Genomic DNA, 23,747 nt, shown 5'->3' with positions numbered 1-23,747 from the left:
AGTTCCTTCTGTAAAAAAATTGTTAACTATTATAGCCGCGAACGTTTTAGGAGAAGTTAACAAAGGTATTTATGTGCTCTTCAGCGGACTGGATTTGGAACGATTAGTATTATCCAGTGGACCCGTGGGGTAAGTTCTCAGGAAAACAATGATATAACATAAAATTGCATTTGATGTTCTTTAGTTTTTCCGCGTTGTGTTTTGCGCGTTAAAGGAGGTTTTATCAAGATTATTGTCAGATGCATCTTTTACGATCAATGAAATATAAATTATATTTCTTGAAAATCCATTATATTGCATATTTATACCTATATATAAATTTTTACATTTTGACGTGTATTACAGTGCGACAAAAACTTCAATATTAAAAATTTATTTTCGTCAGATTATCGACAAATAATAAATGTTTAGGTTTTATTCACAAATGAGCGTGTCTATATTTCACTGTGTGCGATTTGAACGTAAATTTTAGAATTTTGCAAGTTTGTTGCGACATCGCCTTTGAGTATTCTCATTCGAGAAAGCAATTCGGCCAATATCTCGCGCAATTACAGTTAATACAGGTAAAACAAGACTCCAACTCTCTGTTTATTTGAAAAATTTTTACGATCTTTAATTGATGCCGTCCAATTCTAATCACGTTTCAGGGGAAGATATAGCGGATATGTATGTACATACACGGCTTTGAGCGCGAGCAGGAGCTACTTGTACTCTGTCGCGAGGTCCTGCGACGCGCCGGTCACATAAATCGCAAGGATTGTGCCGCGGGGTGCTCCTCTTCTCTGCCGAGAACGCAATGAAAGCAGCGTCGGACGGATATACAGATACTTGGTAAATCTATTATCGACAATTAATAGTACAGTACTTGTAAATTATTTATAAAAGAACAGACGTAGAAGATATAAGGTCGAACTTATTGATGGAGAAATTTTAGACGTTTTTAGCGATATTTATTTAAGGATAATCTCTCGACAGGTGGCAACGGGTACATCAATGATTACGCGACGGGAAGATTGCTGCGAGATGCGAAGATCTACGAGATCGGTGCGGGCAGCAATGAGATACGACGTATAGTCATCAGCCGAGCGATCACCGAAGAATATCTATAAAACAACGAGTTCTTCGTAGTATATACATATATCATCCATTAATGCCCATAAAGACAATTCTTTTAAATGGTAAAATAGACTCTGTTTATCTAATCGTGTGTTTTGGCCTGTATTACGAGCGGTATTCGGGTGTTAATAAAGAATTTACGTTAACTTGTAATCCACTTTAGTTCGTAGCCAACGTTTCGACCTACTTGGTCTTCTTCAGGGCAATCAATGCTAACTTTATTACGCATTATAAAGCCAGCGTATATTAACAATAAATAAAAGTATCTTCGCTCGTCTGAAGTAAAAGCTAATCGTGTGTTTTGGTCTGTATTACGAGCGGTATTCGGGTGTTAATAAAGAATTTACATCTGTTTATCTATCTCTCATTTCTATTAAAAATGAATTATTTATTTTTATTAGTAATTAGTTTATTATTTTTTTATATTGTTTTGAGTCTTTATTGCACTTGATAAGAGTAAGCGAGAGGTTTTATACATTAAATATGTTTTATACGCAAAAGGAACGCTGTTGTCTTTAGTTCCCACGAACTCCCGGATGTACCAAACTATTTCCGATGGTCCTTCCTTTTTCTCTCTCTCTTTTCGAGTTCGCCCTGCAATGCGTAATTAACCGGTGATTCATTATCGTCGACCGCCAATCCTGGGCACATCGCATATTGGCGATATGCGTTAATGATCGTATAAATTAAGGTAAAGTGAGTCACTAGAGCGATTGACTAACCTTTCGCGCTATAGGTTGCTAATTTAAGTCCTACACGCGTTCTCCTTCTCCCTCTCTCTCATTATTTCATTCTTTCTTTCTCCCGTCGCCGATTCTCTAGTCTCCGTTAATTACAGTGCAGCCAAGCTAATTGCATCGAATCGGCCTGCATAGGGGAGAAGTTCCTCGTTGCCCGTGAACATCGCACGGCGAAAGAAGCGCGTGAGAAGAAGCGTGTCTCACAAGCGGAGGAAAAAAATACGCGACCGACCAGGTTTTCGTGAATCGAGGATGGCCCTCAAGTTCTCCATAGGCAACTTTTACGAGACCTATGTAAGTACGAAGGGCACGCGACCCAGTAGAAATCCCTTCGACCTCTTTCCCGATTTATAGTCCGATCATCTGTCTGCCAGAACCAACCACCTTGATTTCCAATGGCAGATCCCTCGATGAGGTCTGGAGTTTTTCGTTTAGCGGAAAATTCGATGATAAAGCTTAACTTTGAAGCTACGTTGAAATAGACAGGTAAAATCGGTTTATCTCGCGATTAAATAAATTGCTTATTCGACAATGACAATTACAGGAAATATTTGATAATGGAAGTAGATTCGGAGTGATTTCGACGATTCGAATTATGAAAAAATAAATTAGGTATCCGAATATCCTAAGACCTAACTTATACTTATTTTATTTTTTGTCGGCTGACGAAGACTCCGTGTAGTCGAAACGTTCTGATAGTTAAACGATAATTTATTTAATTTATAATTACTCTATCTGATCGTTTATTGTCCCACGTCTTTTCCGATTGATCCAAATATCTATTTTTCTGTTAATCACAAGTAGATTGCAACTTTGTTTTTGTTTGACGTCGAAACAAATTAACAAATGAATAATTTCTTTTGAAACTCGATGTCAAATTTACGAATGAAGAAACTGCCGTTGGGATATTTGACACGATGAAGCGTATCTCGTATAGCTTCCTCCGTAGATACTAAAGCGTATATAAGCCCGCCCTACTTACAACGGATTGGTTATGAAACACGTATCGAAATATTTCGAACCGAGTCAATAAAGTTGTGTTGTGCATGAGAGTTATACAAGTTATAGAATTACGGAATCCTACCCGCGCCTATCTTCCTCGATATTCATAGCGTTTTGTAACATAAACATAAAAATCACATAAAATTTTGCTGCTTTAAATTGCAATAGCGTCCTACATCGTATACCACAAATAATTTCTGCAAATTATCGTGACAAATAATTTTGCGTAATGTTGCATATCATTGAAGAATTCAAATTACATTCAATCCTATATATTCCCTCAATATCTGAAATTTTCTTAAGGATATTCTTCAGATGAAGGATCAGATTCTTCAATGATATTACGGATTCATGTATCTTTTGATTTAAGTTTCAGCTTGTTATAGTTTTGCCGCGTTTCTATCAGATTGAATTAACTTATTGAATTAATTGTTTTAAGTACTATATAGGTTTAGAAAGCTATCGAAAAAAATTATAGTGTTAAATCTTAAAAAACGGTATGGCAAAAGTCTGGCCAGAAATATTCTTTTCTAGCCACGCACTTTCAATTGCTGAAGCAACTGTAGTTGTTATTTCAATATTACAATTATCATATCTTTCTCTAGAGATCAACGAGACGAGCGGGCTGTGATCTGTTTGAAAAACCACATAAAAATTTAAATAACAAAAAATAAATTTTTCAGTCACAAAATTCTTGGCTTTAGCATTTGCATCTTCAAGGATCCTTCCGCGATATAGCTTTCCGCGGATATCCGCGGTTCTGTATTTCTCACTCAAGGCGAGAAAGACTGTAAAGTATTTATGCGTGCTCACACGCACGTATATATACATAGCAAATGTCAGAGAAACGAGTGCGGGTTGGAACAATACGTTGGCGCAATACGCCAACTCGAAATGGGGCCAGAATAGCGAAGAAAGAAACAGAGAGAGAGAAAGAAAGAGAGACTAGCGGCGGTAGTCTCCATTAGAGTTGGGCAACGGAGCTCTCTCTCTCTCTCTCTTCCTCTCCCTCTCTCGCTGTCTCTCTCTTTCTCGCTTTCGGCTCAGGGCTCTGTCAAAGTCGGCATATAGTCGGCAAGTGCTACAGCTGCAGCTGCTATCTCAGTAGTGAACCAGAGAGCGACCACACGATCCGGGAGACCCATCGCTCGCGTTTATTCGCGCGAGGTCTTCCCTTCTTCCGAGAGAATCGGTCCCTTTTTCCTCTTGTGAAACTTACTCTTTTTTTTTTTTTTTTCATTTCTCTCCCGTCGTTTCGCCCACCGTAGTGCATCTCGCAATTTGATCAGGTGCTTGTGTCGTGGCTGTTTTTGTTGTTGTGTTGTTGTTGGTGGTGGTGCTGACTGAACCGAGTCTGGAGCATGACGAGGAGGCACACGGTGATCGTGAAACTCAGGAGATCCAGCACCGGCAGGCCATGGGGCATAAGAATCGCCGGAGGCGCCGATCTGGGCACGCCGATCGTTGTCACCCGCGTGAGTCTGCTTCTTCTTCTTCTTCTTCTCGTCTTAATTCCCGCCCAATCTCCTCACGTCTTCAGTTGATTTCCGAATTAAATTATTAGTTAGGTATAGATTCTCTCTGCGAGCTTCGAAGTGGGTTCCGTTGAATTCAAATTTGTTCTGGAGTTTTTGGTGGTCTTTTAATAAGAATTGATAAGATAATGACATAAACGAAATATGATAAGTCTAAAAATAATAAAAATAAAAAGTAATTAACTTTTTTAATGTTTCAAATAGATGCAAATTATTTAATTTGGAAGCAAGTAAATCAAGTTGAAAGTGTTAATCAACTAACTATAACATTCGAGGAATTATAAATTATATGGACCCGAATCCTGGGTTATTGAAACGTCGTGAAGTATATGTATATTTTTGCCAATTGCTGTCGATGGAATATATTATTTTTTGTTTAACATTATTGGCGGAACACACATTTATTTTTTGGTATAAATTATATGTAAAAAATTATTATAATTTTTTATAATAATAATATTATTATAATTTTACTTGTCACACAGTTTAAAAAATACTTTAATAATATAAAGTTCTAAGTCAGGTTTGTGTTTATAAGCATCATAGTGTAAAGCCAGTAACCATCGAGTCCTCGAACGTGTGTCTCGAGAAGAAAGTATGCAAGTCCCTTTCTTTGCCGCATTTGAGGGCAACGGGTCGTCTTATCTCTCCGGGCAATGATTTTTATCCGGGCGGAGCAAGTCGTTTCTCTCATTAGGGAGGCTTCATTACGGTGTCTGCTTACTTGGCTTCGATGCGATTTCGCGTTGGCGAACGCCGCGGCGGAACAATAGAGGTAGACGTAACGTAATCCCCGTGAACATTCGAAATGAGGAAGGCTGCCAAGGAATTCTCAAATCAACGATTCGATCTAGAACCCGTTGACATTGATACACGATACGACGCGTTACATTTCTGAGCCTGCGTCGAAATATGGTCCAACGAGATAACCGAAGCGTCTTCTCGCCAACATCGCTCAAACGAAGAGCGTAGAACTCGTATTGTCTAAAAAATTTTCTTAATATTCTCTAATTACTTCTTAATCTCGTCTCTGTGTTTATCTTGCGTGAGAAATAAGTTAATAGATAATTCGAATTTAATATTATTTAATACAATCTACGTGTGTGTGTGTGTGTGTGTTTGCCTCTCCCTCATTTCATCTTATTCTACATTCCAGGAGTCTTTCTTTTTTACAGTTTTATCCATGTTTTTTCTAATATACTTGTATATTAATTTTTGTAAGTCTTTGAAAACATTTACTGTTAAATTGTATTGGTGAAAACTAAAATTATAATGTAATTTTATTTAAACCAAATATGAGACTTTGCTCTGTCCAGTAAATAACTAACAATAATGATTTTTTATTCGACCCAACTGTCATCTTTATTAAATATAGTTGTCACGACTTTTTTGACCACTGATTTTGGTCCTTTTTGATTTGATCCAAGTGTAAATCTATAAATCACAAATTCAATAATTAAAAACATGTAAATTGTAATTTACATTACTCCCACTGACAAAGAAATCCTACGATATAATGCAATAAAAATTTTAATAAATGATATCCAAGTCATGAAATCAGTAAATATGATTTATAGATTTACACTTAAAAAGAGCCAAAATCAAGGGTCGAAACGTCGTGACGGCGTTTAATAAAGGTGGATATAGTTGAATAAAAAATTATTATTGTAAATTTATACATTTTATTTATTATTACTTTTTAAAAGCTGCTTAAGGAATATATCTTATAATATCTTACACACACTTCCAGAAAAAGTAAATAAATCTAAGAAGCAGATTTCCGTCGTGTATTTTAGAGATTTGAGATATCCATTATTTCTGATTGTCTCTTGAGAACAATAATAATTAACAATGTTCAAAGATTAATGTAACAACAAATAATTATCGCTAACAGCGCCGGATCGATGCTCTGTTTGCAGTCGGAGAACGAGGCGCTCCAGAGGGGTGACATGATCAAGAAGATCGACGATTACGACGCGCGCGACGTGAGGCATGTAGACGCGCAGAATCTCCTCCAAAACTCCGAAACCATAAAGCTAGTCGTCGAAAGGTCTGAGCCGTCGAGTGCCGCAAGAACATCATCACGTACATCAACCACCGACACTACCATCACCGCGTCACCATCACCACCCATGATTTTCAGGCCGATCGTTCGCAACGGGGCTGCGGCCACTAGTCTGTCAGAATGCAATACTATCTCTATTATTACTACGCGTTTGATGCCGTAAAAACTTTCACAACAATGACACCACGTTGCCGCCGCAATATCGCAACACGCCGCTGATTAATTCGTCCCCTCGATTAATCAGTTTCTTTCTTCGCACAAAGCACGACTGACATTTCTCGCCGCTCTGCATTGGAACCTTTACCGCACTTACTTTCGCACCTGGGCGATCGTCTTTATCTGATAACAGGCTTTTCTCGGATGTGCGAATCGGAATTTGAAATGCCGATTGTTCTCGAGTTAAAATTAAGAAGCGTTTCTTTTGTATTATTAATTCTATACTATTAATGTATTCTACTTTAATGTTTATCTTGCAAGATCGGAGTTCGATTCTCTTTCTTCTTCACAAAATCACTGTCCGCCGTCTGTTTTTAATGTATAAAGGCGATCGTCTTGAAACCGCCACAAAGCTGCTTGCGTTCTACCGCTATGTTGCGACACGAATGCGCGATCTGCCATATTTTATTAATGTTTCTTGCAATTCTCTCACGCAGATACAAACAGCCGAAAGAACATCCGCAAGAATTACCGAAGAGTCCAGTGCCGCCGCCCTCGGTTGAGGAGTACAGCTCAACGCCAACTCCGGAACACGGTGTTCGCAGGACGATCGTTTTGCCGCACGAACACCTCGACGAGATCCGCGAGGAAAGGGTTCACCTGTCGCAGGTATTTTATGCATTTTTATACATCGTTTTTTTACAAACCGTTGTTTTCGTCTAAGAAAAGGGACTTAAATAAAAGAACTGAATAATTAGAAATAATTAAACTATAATGTGCTAGAAACGAGAGAAAAAATAAATTACATCCAAGTTCTCAATTTGATCGTACAAGAAATTGCTGTGTAGAGTAAACAGACATAAATCTTCATTGAATCGACGTTTTGTACGCGTTCTGAATAAAATCATGATTATATTAAAAGCCAATCGGAGAGCTTTGCTTAAGTATTGTTGGATTCATTTAGATTCAGCGATAAACCTGGTGTATCAATGACGTGTCTCAAGAGCAATTCTAAGGGATCGGGAACGAAAGTGCATTTAGTCTTTGAAACATGTTGAAAATTGTCAATACTTTCCGAGCATGTGTCGACAATACAAATCCGCTGGAGAGTTCGTTGATCCGCGCGAAGGAACAGTCGACTTTGTTACATCGTATAAATCAAAGTCCGACGGTATTTGTTTCTTTTCAGGACTGAAATAGTCTGCTTAGTAGAACGTCGTGGAAAAATATCTCAGGCCAATAGTTCTTAATGCAATTGAACGCATATACAGAGAAATAATGACAAGACGTATTATAAAAGGTACTTTAAAACATTTAAACATAATATTCAGAAAAGGAAAGTTTCGTCTGAGGTCTAAATTAAAACTTATTATTTAATCGCAATTAAGAATGAAGAAAAAAGAAACGTGCGTGATTATATAGGATTATTGATATCAGCGGCACCAGGGTTTGACGTGCAAAGAAATAATACAAGATATACTATTTTGAAACGTTCAAACATAATACTTAGAAAAGGAAAGTTTCGTCTAAAGTCTAAATTAAAACTTGTTATTTAATCGCAATCGAGCATTGAAGAAAGAGAGAAACGCGCGTTATCACACACGTTTATTGATACCAGCAGGCGCCAGAGTTCGGTCGACGACTGACAGCTACGTGCGAAATTATGCAAGCGAAAGCACAAAGTACCGAGTCGAGACCGTCTCGTCGTAATTAATTCTTGCCTGTCACTAGTGCTTAGTGCTTTTTATTTATCTTTCTACGGATTCTTGGGGATTTTCTCTGTAGCGAGTGGGGCCAAAACACCGCGAACAATTGCATAAATAGGCAAGATTGCTTTTACACCTGCGACTATCTGCCTTCGCGTTTTCTCAAGCAATAATTTGAAAAGCACGGAAAATGTCAGAAAAGCTTATAGCTCTACCGAGCTCATCTGAGGAAAAGAACGGAACGTTTGATTCGCCCGTAACGCGAAACTCCGTTTGAGGAGCAAGATTTGGAAAAATAGATCAAAGCACATCGTAAAATAAGTATAGACCGTGTCAGAGGCACGCGAATCGCCGTAATAAGAAGCGGCCCGTACTCCGGTTTCTCAAGTCCGTATGGTCGTGGCGTCTGGCAAGCTCGAGCTCGTTTCGAAATACGCTTCTGCACTTTGAAATCCAATAACTCATTGCCGGATCACGGCTACGAGCGTGACAGGACATTTGTCGCGTTTAATCCTATCCTCCCACTCGTTTCGACACGAGCTTATTCAATGAGCTGACGAAATTCTGGCTCGCTGTTAGCGTTATCGCGGTAATCGATAACCGAATCGCGTAACGGCGCGCATAAAAATCTCGCAGGAAGGAAAAAAAGTCTCGTAAAGTTGCGATTAAAGTTAATTCAAGTTCACATAAATGCGCGTGATTAATTCAACTAACTTATAGGGGCAGAGAACTGCGAGGAACGGTGAGTTTTTGGAAGGATATCAACATTTTGCGATTTTAACGACGACGGGGAAATGATTTGCAAAATCGCAATTTTGCGTCCAGATGTCTCCCGTCGTTTAACGGAGCGTTTAACCGGTTTTGCGAGAACGATATACCGACGAGACCGCGGAGAGAGAGAAAGAGAAACGCGTCGTCGCGCGCTCATTACGACGTGTATCGCGATACCAGGGTGCATCGTGCATCGCCTAGCGGCTAGCGCGAAGCGAAGGCACCGCCGCGGAGGTGCCTTTATTCGTGGGAAGTCCGAAGTGTGAATATATTTTTGTTGGCCCGCCACACGATGCCGGAAAGTCCGTCGCCACCCAGCAGAGCCGGTTGCCACACGCTATAAATATCGCTTTTGCATCGAAACCACCTCTGCCTGCCCCGATCCGATATACGTCCCGCGGATCCAAGACTTCGCCGTTCACGCTTTCGCTTACCACATTCCCCGCGCAACAGCGGATTTCATTTTTCTTTTTACGGCCCCCGAGAGATAAAGCATATATAAAGAAACAAACCTCTTCCCAACGTATTAAAAGATGTTTAAAGTGAAAATAACTTACTCTCTTTTTAAAATGGCACAAAACTGGGATCAATTTTCTAACGGTATTTGAGCTGAAAAAAAAAATATATATATTTTTTGAAAGATATTCCTAATGGCACTGGAATTTTTGAAAGATATCGCTAATAGCGTCTTCGATCACGAAACTGAGTATTTGCAGCGTTAATTTTTTTAATGGCCACGAGTGATAGAACGTGTAAAAAAGCAAACCTCTTGCGGACGTATTAAATTTAAATGTTTAATTAAAAATGACTTACTCGAATATTTTTTCTAAAATGGCACAAATCAGGATCAGTCTTCTAAGGAAATTTAACCCTTATGTGCGCAGCTTTACATATATTAAGCGATTTTTCGATGCTCTGTGTACTCTCCTTATGAAGTTCGAACTTACACCGCGCAGCTTTAATCATTTGATGTAAAGGTTCTTCTCTGATCTTTCTGGTTCTTCTTTCCCTTCTGAATGATAAGAGCCTTCTGTAAAAGGTTCAAATTAGTAAAGAAGAATTTTTAAAATATTTTTTAAGGATTTCTTAAACAATTATTGTATATTTATTTAAAAAATACTCAGAATGTTACGAAAAATTGAGCATTTAAAAGTCCAAAAATATATTTTTTTAAATATAATTGGCTAATGGTATTGGCCATCTTTGATTATTATAAAACGGAATGTGCGATATCTAAAATACCTTGTACAGTGTTTAATTAATAGATAGAGAAAGTGAAAGATTTATCGATATATCTGGCAATCGAAATTTACACCCTCGAGTGACTCTCTCGTTAATTTCATCGAATTGCCGTTGCCAAAGAAAACGTTCTCTCCGATTATTCTAACAACAAATCAACTTGTAGGAAATTTTAGAAGCTAAGAGCACGAAATGAGAATATAAAATATAAAATTGCAAATAATTTCAATTAAAAAGAAGATTTAATCTTGACAGAAGAGAATACTAATGAAACTGTTCCAAATATTAGGATTACCAATTGGAGTTCATTGAAGGATAATCAGCAAAAACACACCTTTGATCTAAAACCCTGATGACATGTCTTTATTTATAAATGTATCTTTCCGATTTCTCAATCAGACGATAATCCGATTACAGTCGCCGCGTCTAAGATTAACGAGGAGTATTCGACTTGTGACGTTTTTCCGGTGTCAGAAGCTTTTACGTAAAGACGAGGGCTAGCGAGTTTCAAGAGAGCTCTCCGGAGAGAGAGAGAGAGAGAGAGGAGAGAAAGAGAGAGAGAGAGAGAAGAGCCGCGTGGAAAAGGCCAGAGTTAGTGCCGCCCGCGCTCGCGCCGAGCCAGTAGTGCTTAAGAGCGAATAATCCCGCGAGAGTCGCGAGCGAGGGACGACGCGCGAGAACGATTGCGAGGCGAGAGCCGCGAAAGGGTTGCCGCGCGAGAAAGGGGTGACATAAGGTCGGTGGTTGCGAGGGAAGCTCTCTCTCCGCGGGACGCCCCTCGACGGACGGAGACGAGAAGATGCCCGCTTACACGACCGTCTATCGTTACAACATCGAGCATCATCCGAAGGAGGAGGAGGCGGCTGCTTACTGGGTACGAAAGAGACGAGAAGTTTCGTCGGTGTGTGTTTCGTCGGTTTAGATTGATTAAAGAAGAAAAAACCCCGTCCAATAAAAGGACAAAAACGTGACGCAAGAGTTTTTCCTTATTTGCTTTTGAATGTGTCTCTTCTTCGCGACCGAAATGCGGACCTCGCGCGCGCGCGTGTGATACGGGCTACATCCGCTATATTGACGTAAAAGCATCACGGTGACGTCCGAAAAATAAAATTTTATTAACGTTGTTTTCATTTGTTCTTATTTTTATTCTTATTTTTCCAGAAATTTTTTTGACCTAAGAGCATTTCTAGATTTAAAGTAACGCAAGTCACGTCGCATTTTAGAGCGGAATCTGTATGCTTACGACATTAGACTTGTCCCCTCTTAACGGGGATTACTCTCAGAATTTTTTAAAATTAACATTTAATCGCTCCAAGCATCTAATTGATTAAAAAATGATTTATAGATATTATAGATGAAACTATTATAATTTGCATACGTATACGGGGAGATTATTTATTCAGTTATTTAATGAATAAGATTCAATAATTATATGAATTAAAAATGTACTTATACATAAGCAAATTTATTTATCATTTAATAATTACGTTATCTCTGACATCAGATGACTTTCTAAATTTCCTCTCATTGGAACGCTGAGTTACCTGCCAAGACGATTTCGCTCCGTTTTACAAAATTCCATTGTTTTTCATCTGGATGGCATTTATGCGTGAGTTTGTCCGCAACAAGAGAACAACCATAAAGCTCGGGGCTTAACAATGTCACCCTAAAAATAATCAAAACTGAATAACACAGGTTTAGCTCCACCGACGCGTCGTATCGATATCGAATAACGACACAAGCAATAGGATCGCCAGATGATCTAGATTTCGCGTTGTTCAACCTTGACACGGTGCGCACAAATGTAAACGTCGGCAGGACAATTCTGCCATTCGGGTGAGGAATTAGATCAATTTTGCCTATTTCGTCTGTGAGAATCCTGAAGAGAGTACCGGCGATTTCGAGATTGATCGCAGCCACTAAGATGAAAGGCAGTTCGGGCGTGAGACGCAATGTGCATTAATAACGCGCTATGCAATAAAACGCACGTAGGCATCGCCTTTGCGGATGCCGTTCATCGGTATCGCGTTCTATTTTCGTGAACGGGATCTGGGTTACTCACGAACACGCGAGAGAAGCCGTCATACAAAGACACACCCACGGTCCTCCGAACTCATCTTTCGTCCGAAAAATCGAGAAATTTTTTAAAAAGCAACGTTTTTAATGCGACGATTTTAATTAAGAGTTGATTGGCGCGTGCAGGAATTAGCGATAATTTTCTAAATTTTGTTTCCTGAACAACATTTCGATGGAAACACGTGATTATTTTCGGACACACAAAAAACGATAATTCATATAAAATATCATGTATCGTGATATAAAAATATATTTCCGATGTTTATTATTTTTCTCTTGTTAGAATAATATGGAGTTTTAATTAAACCGTTTGAAAAACTTCAAATATTCAATTGAATAATATATGAATCTAAAATTAATGTCTTTGTATATTAACTATATCTAATTACACAATTAATCAATTTATTTATTCTTAATTTGACGACACCTTTTTTCAAGTCAGAAAGCGATGTAATTATAGACGGTTTTGACAATTAGTAAAATTTTTGCATTAGAAATGGAGCAAATCGGAATTTACTCTTGACGAAATAAATTCGATTATTATTGTAATTATAATTTTGTATCTTTCAGCGTGCGTTAATGAAGTTGAAACATCTGTTCGTTAGCGTGCCTCTTGCTAACGTGCTTCAATAAGTTTCCAAAGAGTTCAAGTTTCACCTCGACGCCAAGCAATAAACACTCTGCGAAACAGCTGTTTTGCTCCGTCTGAATTTAGTTCGAGAGACCTTTTACAAAACGACGCACGCGAGCGTGCGCATCACGCTCGCGCAAATCCTCTAAAAAAAGAAAAAGATATCATAGGCCCGCGAGCAAAAATTTCGCTATGAGAGCGACGAGATTAATTGACTCAATCAACCGAACGTGATTCTGAAATAATCACTATACTCCAGTTACTTTGGGAGACGACAACCAATCCTCTTCCTCCAAATATTAAACATTGTACAAATAAAAAAACTATCATTTTATTCTTTAAAGAAATAAAATTTAAAGAAATAAAATTCAAGGAAATAACATTTAAATTAAATAATAATTTCTCGTGTTTAACTGATTGATGATCTCAAATCGTTGAAGTTTAAAAATGGTAACGTGACAAAATTTTTCTATAATGTTATTGGAAAGAATCGGTCTCATTAAGATTTATCCTAAATATTTCTATAAAGCGTTTCAAAATACATCGAGATATTCGTCATCGAGAGCGTCACGGAAGTGGGACGCCCTTTTGGGCTTCAGACAGTCTCGCAATCCGACCTATTCCCTTCTCAGTCATTGTGCGACCTTGCCAACGTTTCAACGGTGCGGAGACGTTTCCCGTCCAAGAACGAATAGGCGGGAACGCTTCCTGGTGAAAAAGTCACGGGCGGAAAGAAGCGGACGAGAGGCGCGAGGGGACAGGCGCGGTTTTTGTGGCTCAGGGTGCGCGTTATTTTTGCCGGCCGGGGGCCTTCGTCTATTTCGAGAGAGAGTCACTCGCCGGCTCACCCTCCAACATAATAGGACGCTTCTGACCCATTTATAATGGAATCATCGTAATCGCATGATTTCACGCCGCGAGCGAGAGATTTCGCGACGCGAACCTCGCGCGCGAACTTGCCGCGACCGCGACCGCGATTCTAAAATTGTGAAACATCACAGCGTGCACGTTCCACAGCTATGCCGATGAACAATATTAGGCCTGTTCTTTCCAGCTGAACTTCTGCACGGTTCATATTTCCTCTTTTTCTTTTCACGTTGGAGAGAAAAAAAGAAAAGATGAAGCGTGCGAGAAGTTCAGCTGAAAAGAACAGTCCTAATGCATGATTCAACCCTTTCCCCCCACCCTCTTGGTGGAACAAAGATCGAATTTTACAAATTATACGAGGAATTTTGTATTTTTATATAATATATTTGAATATATTTATTATTCACATTATTAAAAGCCGAAATATCTGTTAATCTTTTTTATTATCTTCAATTCAAAGTAGTACAGAGTGACCAGACGTTGCTTTCAATTGGTCACTATAATAATAATTATATTTTTTATAATTATATTTCGTATCTTATTCTATTTTTATATTCTCAAGAAAGAAATTGATTTAAGAAGGTGCAAAAAAGTGTCGCGGAAAAATTTTAAAACTAGATTAAGATACGCGTAAAGTCAGTCTGGTATTTTTTCCATTGTGCTCTGTAAACTCGAGATGCACTGCAAATTCAAGTGTGTTATTTTAACTGAAGTTTTTCTTACACATTTCTTGCAGTTTTAAATCACGCGTCACTAACACGATTGAACGTATGTACCTATTAACTTGTAATTTAATACGATTAAACATGTTAAATGACGTAATTTAACGCGCAAGAAACATGTAAAAAGAGTTTCAGTCAAATGCGCCATTTTTAAACATTTATGCGTGTAAAAATAACACTTGAATTTGCAGTGTAATAACTTCAAGACAAATAAAAACGTTGCAGATGAATCGCTTGTAAATCTCAAGCTGTACCGTGCTTTCAAAAGCGATTACCTCGACGTGACTTTTACATAGAAAGTAAAATGAGAAAAAGCTTTCCGCGAGAAAATATATCACGGAAAGCTTTATTTACGGCTCTTCAAAGGTCGCGATAATCATATGCCTGGCGTTTCTAACATTTTCGCTCCAGCGCGATTTCGCGAGAATATATACGCGACGACGCGCGGGGAATATTACGGGCACGGGAAATTCGTTTGAAATATCGCGTTTGTTTTCACGAATGTTTCGGCAACTCGGGCTGTAAACATAGTAGATCCGCGTGGCGAATCGACGATGTATACGATGCACCTGCAGATTCGCGTAATTTCGTAATGTCGCGCAAAAGCGACGACACGTGACAGAACGATCCATAACTTGGCAAGCCGAACTCGTTCGCGATGCCACGAGGATGGTTGCCGATTTTATGTAATTTTCTCTCATTGTGAGCCAGCTATATACGCGAAATCTTTGCTTCTTTAGAGACGGTTTGTCATCGTCGGACGATATATCATTTTCGGTTTGCCAGCGTCTGAACATTAGATAGAAATCGGTCTTTATGTGTTGCTGCTAATTAAAAATTTATCTTATACATGTCATGGAAACAAAATAATGAAGAATTACCATTTAAAGAGGAAAACACTGTTAGTTTAACAATAAAATGGAAAAATTTTGAAACGAAAGAAGTATTCGCGAAGGGAAATATTTTATCTGTCACGAATATGACTAATATGAGCTATTTGGTCGCTAATTATTTTAAAATGTCTCTTAAATGTATTTTAAAGAGATATAAAATTACGACAAGAGTATATTCTGTTGTGACTCGGTATTTTTTTTAACTCGCACTTCACCTCGCTAACGTTACGAAATGGGATCACTGTCAAATTAGGCTGCGATATCATCATCATCATCATCATCGATTTATTCTTGTCGTTGCTCGGAATTATGGGCGGCGTAAGAAGCGTCAGGAATTAACGAGCCACCTTTCGATCGCCATGGCCTCCATTGCGGTTTATTTTAGATCTCGTTAGTTAATTGGCACCGCTTCGACAGGATATTGTTTCATCTGCCCCATTAACTGCCATTACTCGCATAGTTATACCGTGTCATATATTATATCGTTAATGTCAATTTACACGAGATATGAATTCACTAATGTATAGTATACAGCAAGATAAATGTCATACATTAATAAAATATGTATATAAAATATAATACAGAGTAAAATAAAAAAGAATACTTAATAGAGCTATAATATTGTGACCGTGTCTTTTAGCCATACCGTACGACTCCTCTGGTCTTGCCGGGTGCCAAGGTCAAGAAGGATGCCCATCTCGGCGAATGCTATCTGCGACATCATCCGAATCCGTGGATCAGGGCGGCACCCCATCATTACGAGCCGGCTCATCCCGAAGTCGCTATGAAGCAAAAGGTAAACCGACGTTATAAACCTACATCCGATCCCCTCGGCGACGTGTACTCGCGAATAAGTTTTCCCACTTTCTCGAGAGACGTATATACGCGTTTTTCAAAAATTAGCGTTTGAACTGTACATCTAATTTTCACGTCGTCTGAGCAGGTGGCGGAAACGGTACTTCAGCGTGTCGTGGGACCGAATGAAGTTCCAAAGGTTTGGATCACTTCCGTTGTGTTTACTTTCGTATGAGCCGCTTCGAGAAACGATCCGCTTAATTACGCTTTCTGGACGATCGATATATCCGCAAGAAACTTGAGTTTCGTTTGACGATATATCCCCGTTGTTACGATTTTTTACGCTAATAACTAATAATAACAATAAATTTTTATAATCACGCTGTTAACGCGATTATTACAGGATGTCCGGCTGGACTCATCTGTAACTCGATAATCCGAAATAATATATACCGACGCATCGATTACATCGTGAATCGATACAACTCCCGTTTGCGACTAAAATCGCTGGAGTTAACTCGGTTGTGAATTATTTTAATAATTGAATCTAATTTAATTTATACACGCAATGTGATATAAATAAAATTTTAACTCCTGCAATGACCAAAACGAATCTTATTTCGACTGACATTTATTTAAATGTATTTGGTTTGATTATTGATTGCCACTAACGTGTTTCAAAAATTCTGAAGGTATACGAGATAACGAAACTGCGGAATGGCGACGATTATGAAGCTATCACGCGACATTATGACTGTCATTTTGTAACGGCGAGTGCTTTGTAGAATAAGCATCGTGAGTCAAGACGGTGTTGGATGTTACCGTGAATTTCCGACATATAACGGAAACTTGGCATTAGTCAAATGTTTGTCCTGTCCACAGTGCCAAACACACTAGAGTTATGTTTATTTTTTACAGCGCTATATTGTCATAACGTGTAATACCGTAGTCGCGAGTGACACGACTTGAGGACAGATTGCAACAATAATACGCAACATCTTTATAGTGAACAATCACATTAATAATGCAGAGACTCCGCTTATATTGCATTAAAGTTTCAAAACACTCAAGTGCCCCGATGGTACATATCCATCAGCTCCATTTTTGAAACTTTTTGCGTCTTTTGAATAAAAGTCAAAATAAGAAGAGAGAAACGATTCTAAAATAATCTCTTTTGCGCTTCTGCTTACGAAACGATCGTTTTTAGTCGTTTTATTTTCAAGCCACGATCGAGCTTCGAGTTTTGAGTTTTGTGCGATATAGTAACATCGCGAATTTTATGTTGTAAGCCGCGATTGTAAACGTGAAATTTGATTTTTCTAGATTGTCCACAAGCAATTCAACTCGCCGATCGGACTCTATTCGGATCAGAACATCGCTGACACTATCAAGTGCCAAGCGTCTGCTATACCGTAAGTAGTCAATCACTACTCACACGATTGTGTACTAAGTTCTCTTTTAACTAGTCTTTAACCACACTTGAACCGAATTAAGCACATATATATATATATATATATATATATATATATATAACGAATCGCTAATACGCCGTGATGCTTGCAGCAGTCACAGGTTAATAATTAATACAAAATTGGCTTCGCTGCTGAATGCCGCTCACGCTTACACAAATCGCTGTCATGTAATAAAAATTGCTCGTGCAGAAAAATCTAATTTTCTACATTAATCGAAGTTAACAGGATATTAATTGACACGGGGTTGATAATCGCAGTGGAAGACGAGTGAATTGAAGAAATCAACACGAATTTATTTTGGAAAATAAAATGAATTTTTATTAATTTCTATTAATCCACTTATTTCATTTTTTATAGGCGTGTCTTTTAATCAAATATCCACGAAGCGTGATGATTCTCACGAAAATAATTTTCCGAGATCTTTTTTTTTTTTTAGAAAATAACGGAACGCGAGCGAGAAAAAAAATTATCCCTTTTCGGAAGACAACGTTTTCACGAAGGCTGTAATTCGGGAAAAGAAATTACCAATTGGAGAAATAAATCGAGTTTATTTTGCTCGAAATGGGCGCACGATCGTCGGTGGTCAATCGTTAAGTGAGAAGGAGACGTCGGCTCCTTCTCTCTTTTTCCTATACGGCTCTCTCGGATTTTCCTGATTGATTGATTACTTACGTAGCGGTTTGTTTGTTTTCCAGCATTTTCATAGACTTTTCCTTCCTGAAACAGAAACAGGAAATACAGGAGCAAGCGAGAGTCTTGAAAGAGCAGGCCAAGGCCGCCTCGTCGAAGAACGTGTGGCCGCAATTCAATAGACCAAATTAAAAAAAAAATTGTCGAAAGACGTTCGAGACGTTTTCCGATGCTTCTCGCACGTCGGATCTACGACGGCAGAGTTTTCCCGGTTTTCACGTGGATCATTGGACACGTTCCCTTGTTAAAGCATACAGCAAATTATGCATTTGTGATTGTCAGATAGATTATTAACGAAATTTGTTATACAGTTTAATGAGAAAAGTTTATATATATTTTTAAAACAAATATGAAAATTGCGATTATCGAAATTATCGAGAAGTAATTATCACAAGTCGATTAGAAATATTTTGGGTACTCATTAAACTTATTGTACAATCCGTCACGTCATTAAAATCCTACGTTTAAATTATTTCAAACGCCACAAGTCTTTTATTGGTTTCTATTAACATTTTAATTACGATTTAATTACGATTCAACGTGGATAATTAAATTAATTTATACGATTAGTTTAATTGCCGATGGAGTTTAACACAGAGAACGTGGTCACTGAATATGCGAATCCCTCGAAATGATTGTGCGATTATTATTTCGGGTTAGTTTGCCGTTCATATTACATAGTAAAAATCGTAGAACACGAATTATTGGACAAAATTGCAAATTTCGCGAGTCCGTGCCAAAAAAAGCTTTTCCTTCAGCAGTAAATTCTTGCATGTAACAAAGTAGTGAATAATCAATAATGAATACAGTAGTTGAGAATATGTGAGAATATCTACTAACTTCGTCGTTTCTTTAACGAGTGTTCGTATGCTTGTACAGTAGATATCGTGCACGAATAATTCGAGACGACTTTCGAAAATTGCGCCGTTATGGAAATCTATTTTTGCGCCACATCTCTCGGAACGGCGGGTGCTGCAGAGAATTTGATAATGAAAATAAAAATAATCTGAAAATTACACACTTGCAAGAATATAAATTAATAAGAAAAGAAAGTAAGAAAATATAAATTATAAATTAAAATAAATTAAAAGTATATTTTTTAGGACACTTTCCCTTCTCTTTCTTTTTTATTACAATTAGTACATAATTTGATTTATTTATCCCCTTTTTTATACCGGCGAAAAGATCATCGTGGGTCTAAAGAATTTTGGTGACAAGAAAGAAATAGATATACACATTTTGTTACAAATTAAAAACCTTGGAAAGTGTTTTGTGAGTCTTCTCTCGGATCTCATGGTTATATATATATATATATATATGATTTTTTTACTCTTTTCCGAATCTTTTTTTTCCGAGGATGAAAGGCGCAATTTTCGAAGTGTCCGACGAACGCGTTCTTCTTGATCGGGCATGCACGCAGGGTTTGCACGATGAAGGAATGACCGCTCTTTCTCGATTGAACTCGGCTGGAGGACGCGTCTGAAAGTCGCTCTCGAACAGACTAAAACAAACATAAGTAATTGTGCAAGCGCAATTGGCAAATTGTAACCCCCTCGGCCGCTGCTAACCGATCCGGAGAACACAAACAAAAAAAAAAAAGAAAAGAGAAAGATAAAGTCGCACGTGAGAGAGAAAGAACGAAAGAACGCAATTAAAAGTCGTCCCCTGTGTACACATGCGGTACGTGCAGCCTGAAGAAACCGGTGAAGTACGACCCCAGCAAGAGCGAGGCGTACAAAGCCCTGCAGGAGGAGGAACTCGGGGATCAGGTGCAGGAGGTCAGACAGCCGGTTCGTACCGGTGTCTTTTCGCCGCAGAAATCCAACAGGGTATATGCAATTTCATTTTCAATTCTTTCGAGGCCTGGTCTCGGCAAAATTTTTTTTTTGCCTCGCATTGTTAAATTCGGACAAATTAAACTCAATTTGAGTCATTTTTAACTATTCCTATAGATCGCCACTGTTTCTACTCAATATGTCGTTAATTTTATTAAAACACTTTAAATTTATAGTGTCGAATTAAACTCAATTTGAGTAATTTTTAATCATTCTATAGGTCACCACCATCTACTGAATATGTTAATTTTAAGTTTATATTTGATTAATAACTAAAATAAAAAACAATGTTAATTTAACTAAACCAATGGAATTAAAATAATACTATTTTGTGTTGAAACAATAAATTTCGACATATATATGGTAGTTAAAAATAGCAAAATGTTATTTAAGGATGTATCGGACCTATTTTCAAAGCACTACCAAGTGGATAAAAATTTGTAAGAATGTTCTTTTAGTCTTCTTGATGTGCTACAAAAAAGTAGAAACGAATCCACTGAACGGTTGCTGAAATATAACAATTTTAATTTTCACTGATTTTACACGTATTCTTATGGGAAGGGACGATTTTGAGATATAACAATTTTAATTTTCACTGATTTTACACGTATTCTTATGCCATGGGAAGAGACGATTTTGACGGATAAAACAGCTAAAAAAATGTTGAAGGAGCGCTACCAATATTTTGAATTTTTTTGTACATCTATAGTATACGAATAGATAAAAATATCTGCAAAATTTCAATTGTCTTTACTACACAGTTTAAAAAAAAATAAATTAATATAATCAATGATAATTAATTATTAATTAATAATTAATAATTAATTATATTAATAATTTGACGTTATAAAGTTGAAATCAAGGAATTTTCACTGCCAAAAGTTTAGGCTCATAAATTACAAAAATTGCAAATAATACTGGAAAAAACATTTGTAAAGTAAAAAATACCTTTCTAGGAGTAAAAATAAGACTCCTACTATCATTTGAGTATCTTACATCTAGATTTACCATACGTTAGGCGTAGATATTCAAGTATTTCAAATTTCATGCACTTTTGTCTAAGATTGTACCTCCAATACATCCTTAAATTTCATTTTTTAACATTTAACAGTGCGGTTCAATAAACTCCTTAATTCTCTTTTGACATTTAAAAAATTTGCGCACTAAGAGACTTCAACGATATGATTGTTTGTTGCACAGGTGTACCAGCCTCCGCCGAAGAGTCCCGCATACGTAAGTATCCGCATTTTTCTTCGATCAGAGAGATTCACGATCGATTTTGCGGAGCGCACAGTATATTAGAAAACATTGCGCCGGGCTGAGACCACACGCGTCTTTTGCGAATGCATCTCTCGCTCGCATGTCGCCGCATGGGTTCTGCGCAAGAATTTCAGAGCTGTCGCAGCTCGCAGCTGCGTAGACTACTATATATTCTCGAAGCGAATTTGAAGCATCCTCTCGCATCCTGCGCGAAATCGTTCGACTGCGTCGCACATCTCGCGGAACGTCACCGAGAAACTTAAGGCCATTGCGCGTAACAAAGTTTTAGTCATAATCGGTAAGGCCGTAAGAAAATAAACCAATCACGCTTGATTATTCTTCAAGCTCAAGGAGAATAATCGACTAAATGACTAAAACTTTGTTACGTGCAATGGCCTTTAAAATCGTTAAAAAAAAATTCCAAAGATTTTATAACGAGAAAAATCAGTTTTTAAAAAAAATTTCTCTCGCCGCTGAAACTCGATAAGCCGATTTTCACGTCGCTCACGTTTATTATTATTACCGCGTCGCGTATTGTTCACCACTTATTTACCGGGAAGATTTATCGATCACTGGCCCGGCGCCGCGTACGCTATAAGTTACTCAACCGCATCAGCCGGACGATAAAACGGCACCGGATTATATAAGCGACTTGGCACGAGGCGCTACTTCTCTTGTATGTACTTCTTTCTTTTTCGTCTACCGTAGCACCGTGCCAAGACGTCTTTCGGTAATAATCAGCCGCCGTATATCACCGACGGAAAATCGCGCGGAGGACTCGACGCCTCTCCTTTATGGAAAAAAAGCTACCGTAGTTGCGAAAAAAGCACACAAAACTATAGCGAATACCGTAATATTTACTATAACTTCGTGTATGTATGTACATTTTTCTTGCAACTTCAGTAGTCTTTTTGCAGTATTTTTCCGTAAGGACTTCTCCTCTAAAGTTGCAAAAAAAAAAAAAAAAAAAAAAAAAAGATTTCGCGTCGATTCGTTGAATCATTTAACGACGATTACCTCGTATTAATATATCTAACGTATGTCATCGCCACTAACGTTAACAATTGTCGCGGTCGAAGACACCAATCTAATCTGCGGCATCTGTTTCAATTAAGGGTGGATCATTTAGACGTCCCTTCCCCCTCCCTTTCGTTAAGGATCTTATCAACGACTATTAAAATTTTCGCAGGAACTTGTACGTGCGTTTTCTGATACTTTTGCATTGCACACAAAAAATGCTTCCGCGTAGAGATAATTAATTCCTAGGGCAGACGTGTTGCATTACCGGCTGTTTTATTTCTCACGTAACGCGCGTTCAGCGCTGCGAATACATGCATGCCGCTTCACGAGATGGAAATTTACGCCTAAATCCGAATTAAAACGTAGCGTATTCATTTTGTGGAGAGAGCACCTTTGTAACCTGGAGACGTGGTGAGCGGCTGCGAGTAATCCAATTTTTCTAGATGAACGTGCTCGATGACGACGGCGAGAAGATCCATCAGAGCAACAGTTTCAAGAGGATCATGTACAGTGTGCTGGGGCAGACCGACTATTAAGCCGAGAACTGACGCTATAAATATATTACATCCGTTTATTTATGTTAAATAAATCTATATTTTATTTATTGTACTACGCAAAAATAAAACGAATGTCGAGCGTGTCGAGCTCAGGCGATCGAATTATGTTCCTCTAAAGAAAAAGCGTGCTCCGGTCATGAACGCACACCCCAGCGAGCTAGGGTCTAGGGAGCGCGAATTGACGAATTGTACTCGACATTCGTTGCTTGCCCGGTGAAACGCAGTGCCGTGTATCTTTCAAGCGTAGTAATAATAGTTACTTCAATACGCAGCGTTAGTACGTGGCTTGCACAAGCATTGCGTATTCTATATACTCGAGATTAATACTTTTCGCTGGCCTGCACCAAGATAGCTTACTTTCCCCTCCTCCGTCTCTCCGTATCTCGATGTATCTATTTTTTGACGATCTATTTACACACTATACTATACTTTTAACATTACGCACAATGAAAAAAATTAATTTTCACAAAATACGTTGAGTTTCTTTATCCCCCCCTCTCAGATTTTTTGTTTAATTTGCGAAATTGACCTTTCCTGCCTTAGTTAAGTATCAATGTGTCGCAAATTAAAGAAAAAGTCCCCAAATACGCAGACAATAC

The 23,747-nt window shown here is 38.1% G+C and overlaps 1 protein-coding gene and 1 long non-coding RNA gene across 11 annotated transcripts; one reads left to right on the top strand and one right to left on the bottom strand.

Annotated features, from left to right (window-relative positions):
* Positions 1-1,207: 1,207 nt before the first annotated feature.
* LOC143898463 (uncharacterized) lies at positions 1,208-12,246 on the bottom strand. Of its 2 annotated transcripts, XR_013257221.1 has the most exons (5): positions 12,114-12,246; positions 11,875-11,996; positions 9,905-10,121; positions 9,649-9,700; positions 1,208-1,710 (listed from the first exon to the last, which is right to left on the bottom strand). It is a non-coding gene; the product is annotated as an uncharacterized LOC143898463 (long non-coding RNA). The 2 variants fall into 2 exon arrangements; XR_013257220.1 differs by lacking the exon at positions 1,208-1,710 and having other exon boundaries at positions 7,305-9,700.
* Zasp66 (PDZ_signaling and DUF4749 domain-containing protein Zasp66) lies at positions 2,094-23,619 on the top strand. Of its 9 annotated transcripts, XM_077407951.1 has the most exons (10): positions 3,954-4,333; positions 6,313-6,572; positions 7,112-7,283; positions 16,160-16,315; positions 16,463-16,513; positions 17,638-17,726; positions 20,167-20,305; positions 21,512-21,544; positions 22,687-22,766; positions 23,035-23,619. In XM_077407951.1, exons 1-9 carry the CDS (start codon positions 4,220-4,222, stop codon positions 22,747-22,749), a joined length of 1,077 nt encoding a protein of 358 aa, XP_077264077.1. In that variant the 5' UTR covers positions 3,954-4,219; the 3' UTR covers positions 22,750-22,766; positions 23,035-23,619. The 9 variants fall into 9 exon arrangements, with proteins under 9 accessions (XP_077264080.1, XP_077264085.1, XP_077264084.1 ...); XM_077407954.1 differs by lacking the exons at positions 3,954-4,333; positions 22,687-22,766 and adding an exon at positions 2,094-2,150; XM_077407956.1 differs by lacking the exon at positions 20,167-20,305 and having other exon boundaries at positions 3,943-4,333.
* The last annotated feature ends 128 nt before the right edge of the window (positions 23,620-23,747 follow it).

The sequence above is a fragment of the Temnothorax americanus genome, unplaced genomic scaffold (assembly GCF_048541705.1).
Source record: "Temnothorax americanus isolate GAGA-0224 unplaced genomic scaffold, ASM4854170v1 Scaffold23, whole genome shotgun sequence".
In the NCBI taxonomy this organism is placed as follows: Eukaryota; Metazoa; Arthropoda; class Insecta; order Hymenoptera; family Formicidae; genus Temnothorax; species Temnothorax americanus.
The sequence above is the reverse complement of the archived record's forward strand: the minus strand, read 5'-3'. Positions and strand labels throughout refer to the sequence as shown.

Coding starts and splice junctions, on each gene's coding strand:
- Zasp66 (XM_077407950.1), top strand. CDS start 4,220: ATGACGAGGAGGCACACGGTGATCGTGAAACTCAGGAGATCCAGCACC. Junction 16,316..16,462: donor AAGTCGCTATGAAGCAAAAG/GTAAACCGACGT, acceptor TCGTCTGAGCAG/GTGGCGGAAACGGTACTTCA. Junction 17,727..20,166: donor TGCCAAGCGTCTGCTATACC/GTAAGTAGTCAA, acceptor CGGTACGTGCAG/CCTGAAGAAACCGGTGAAGT.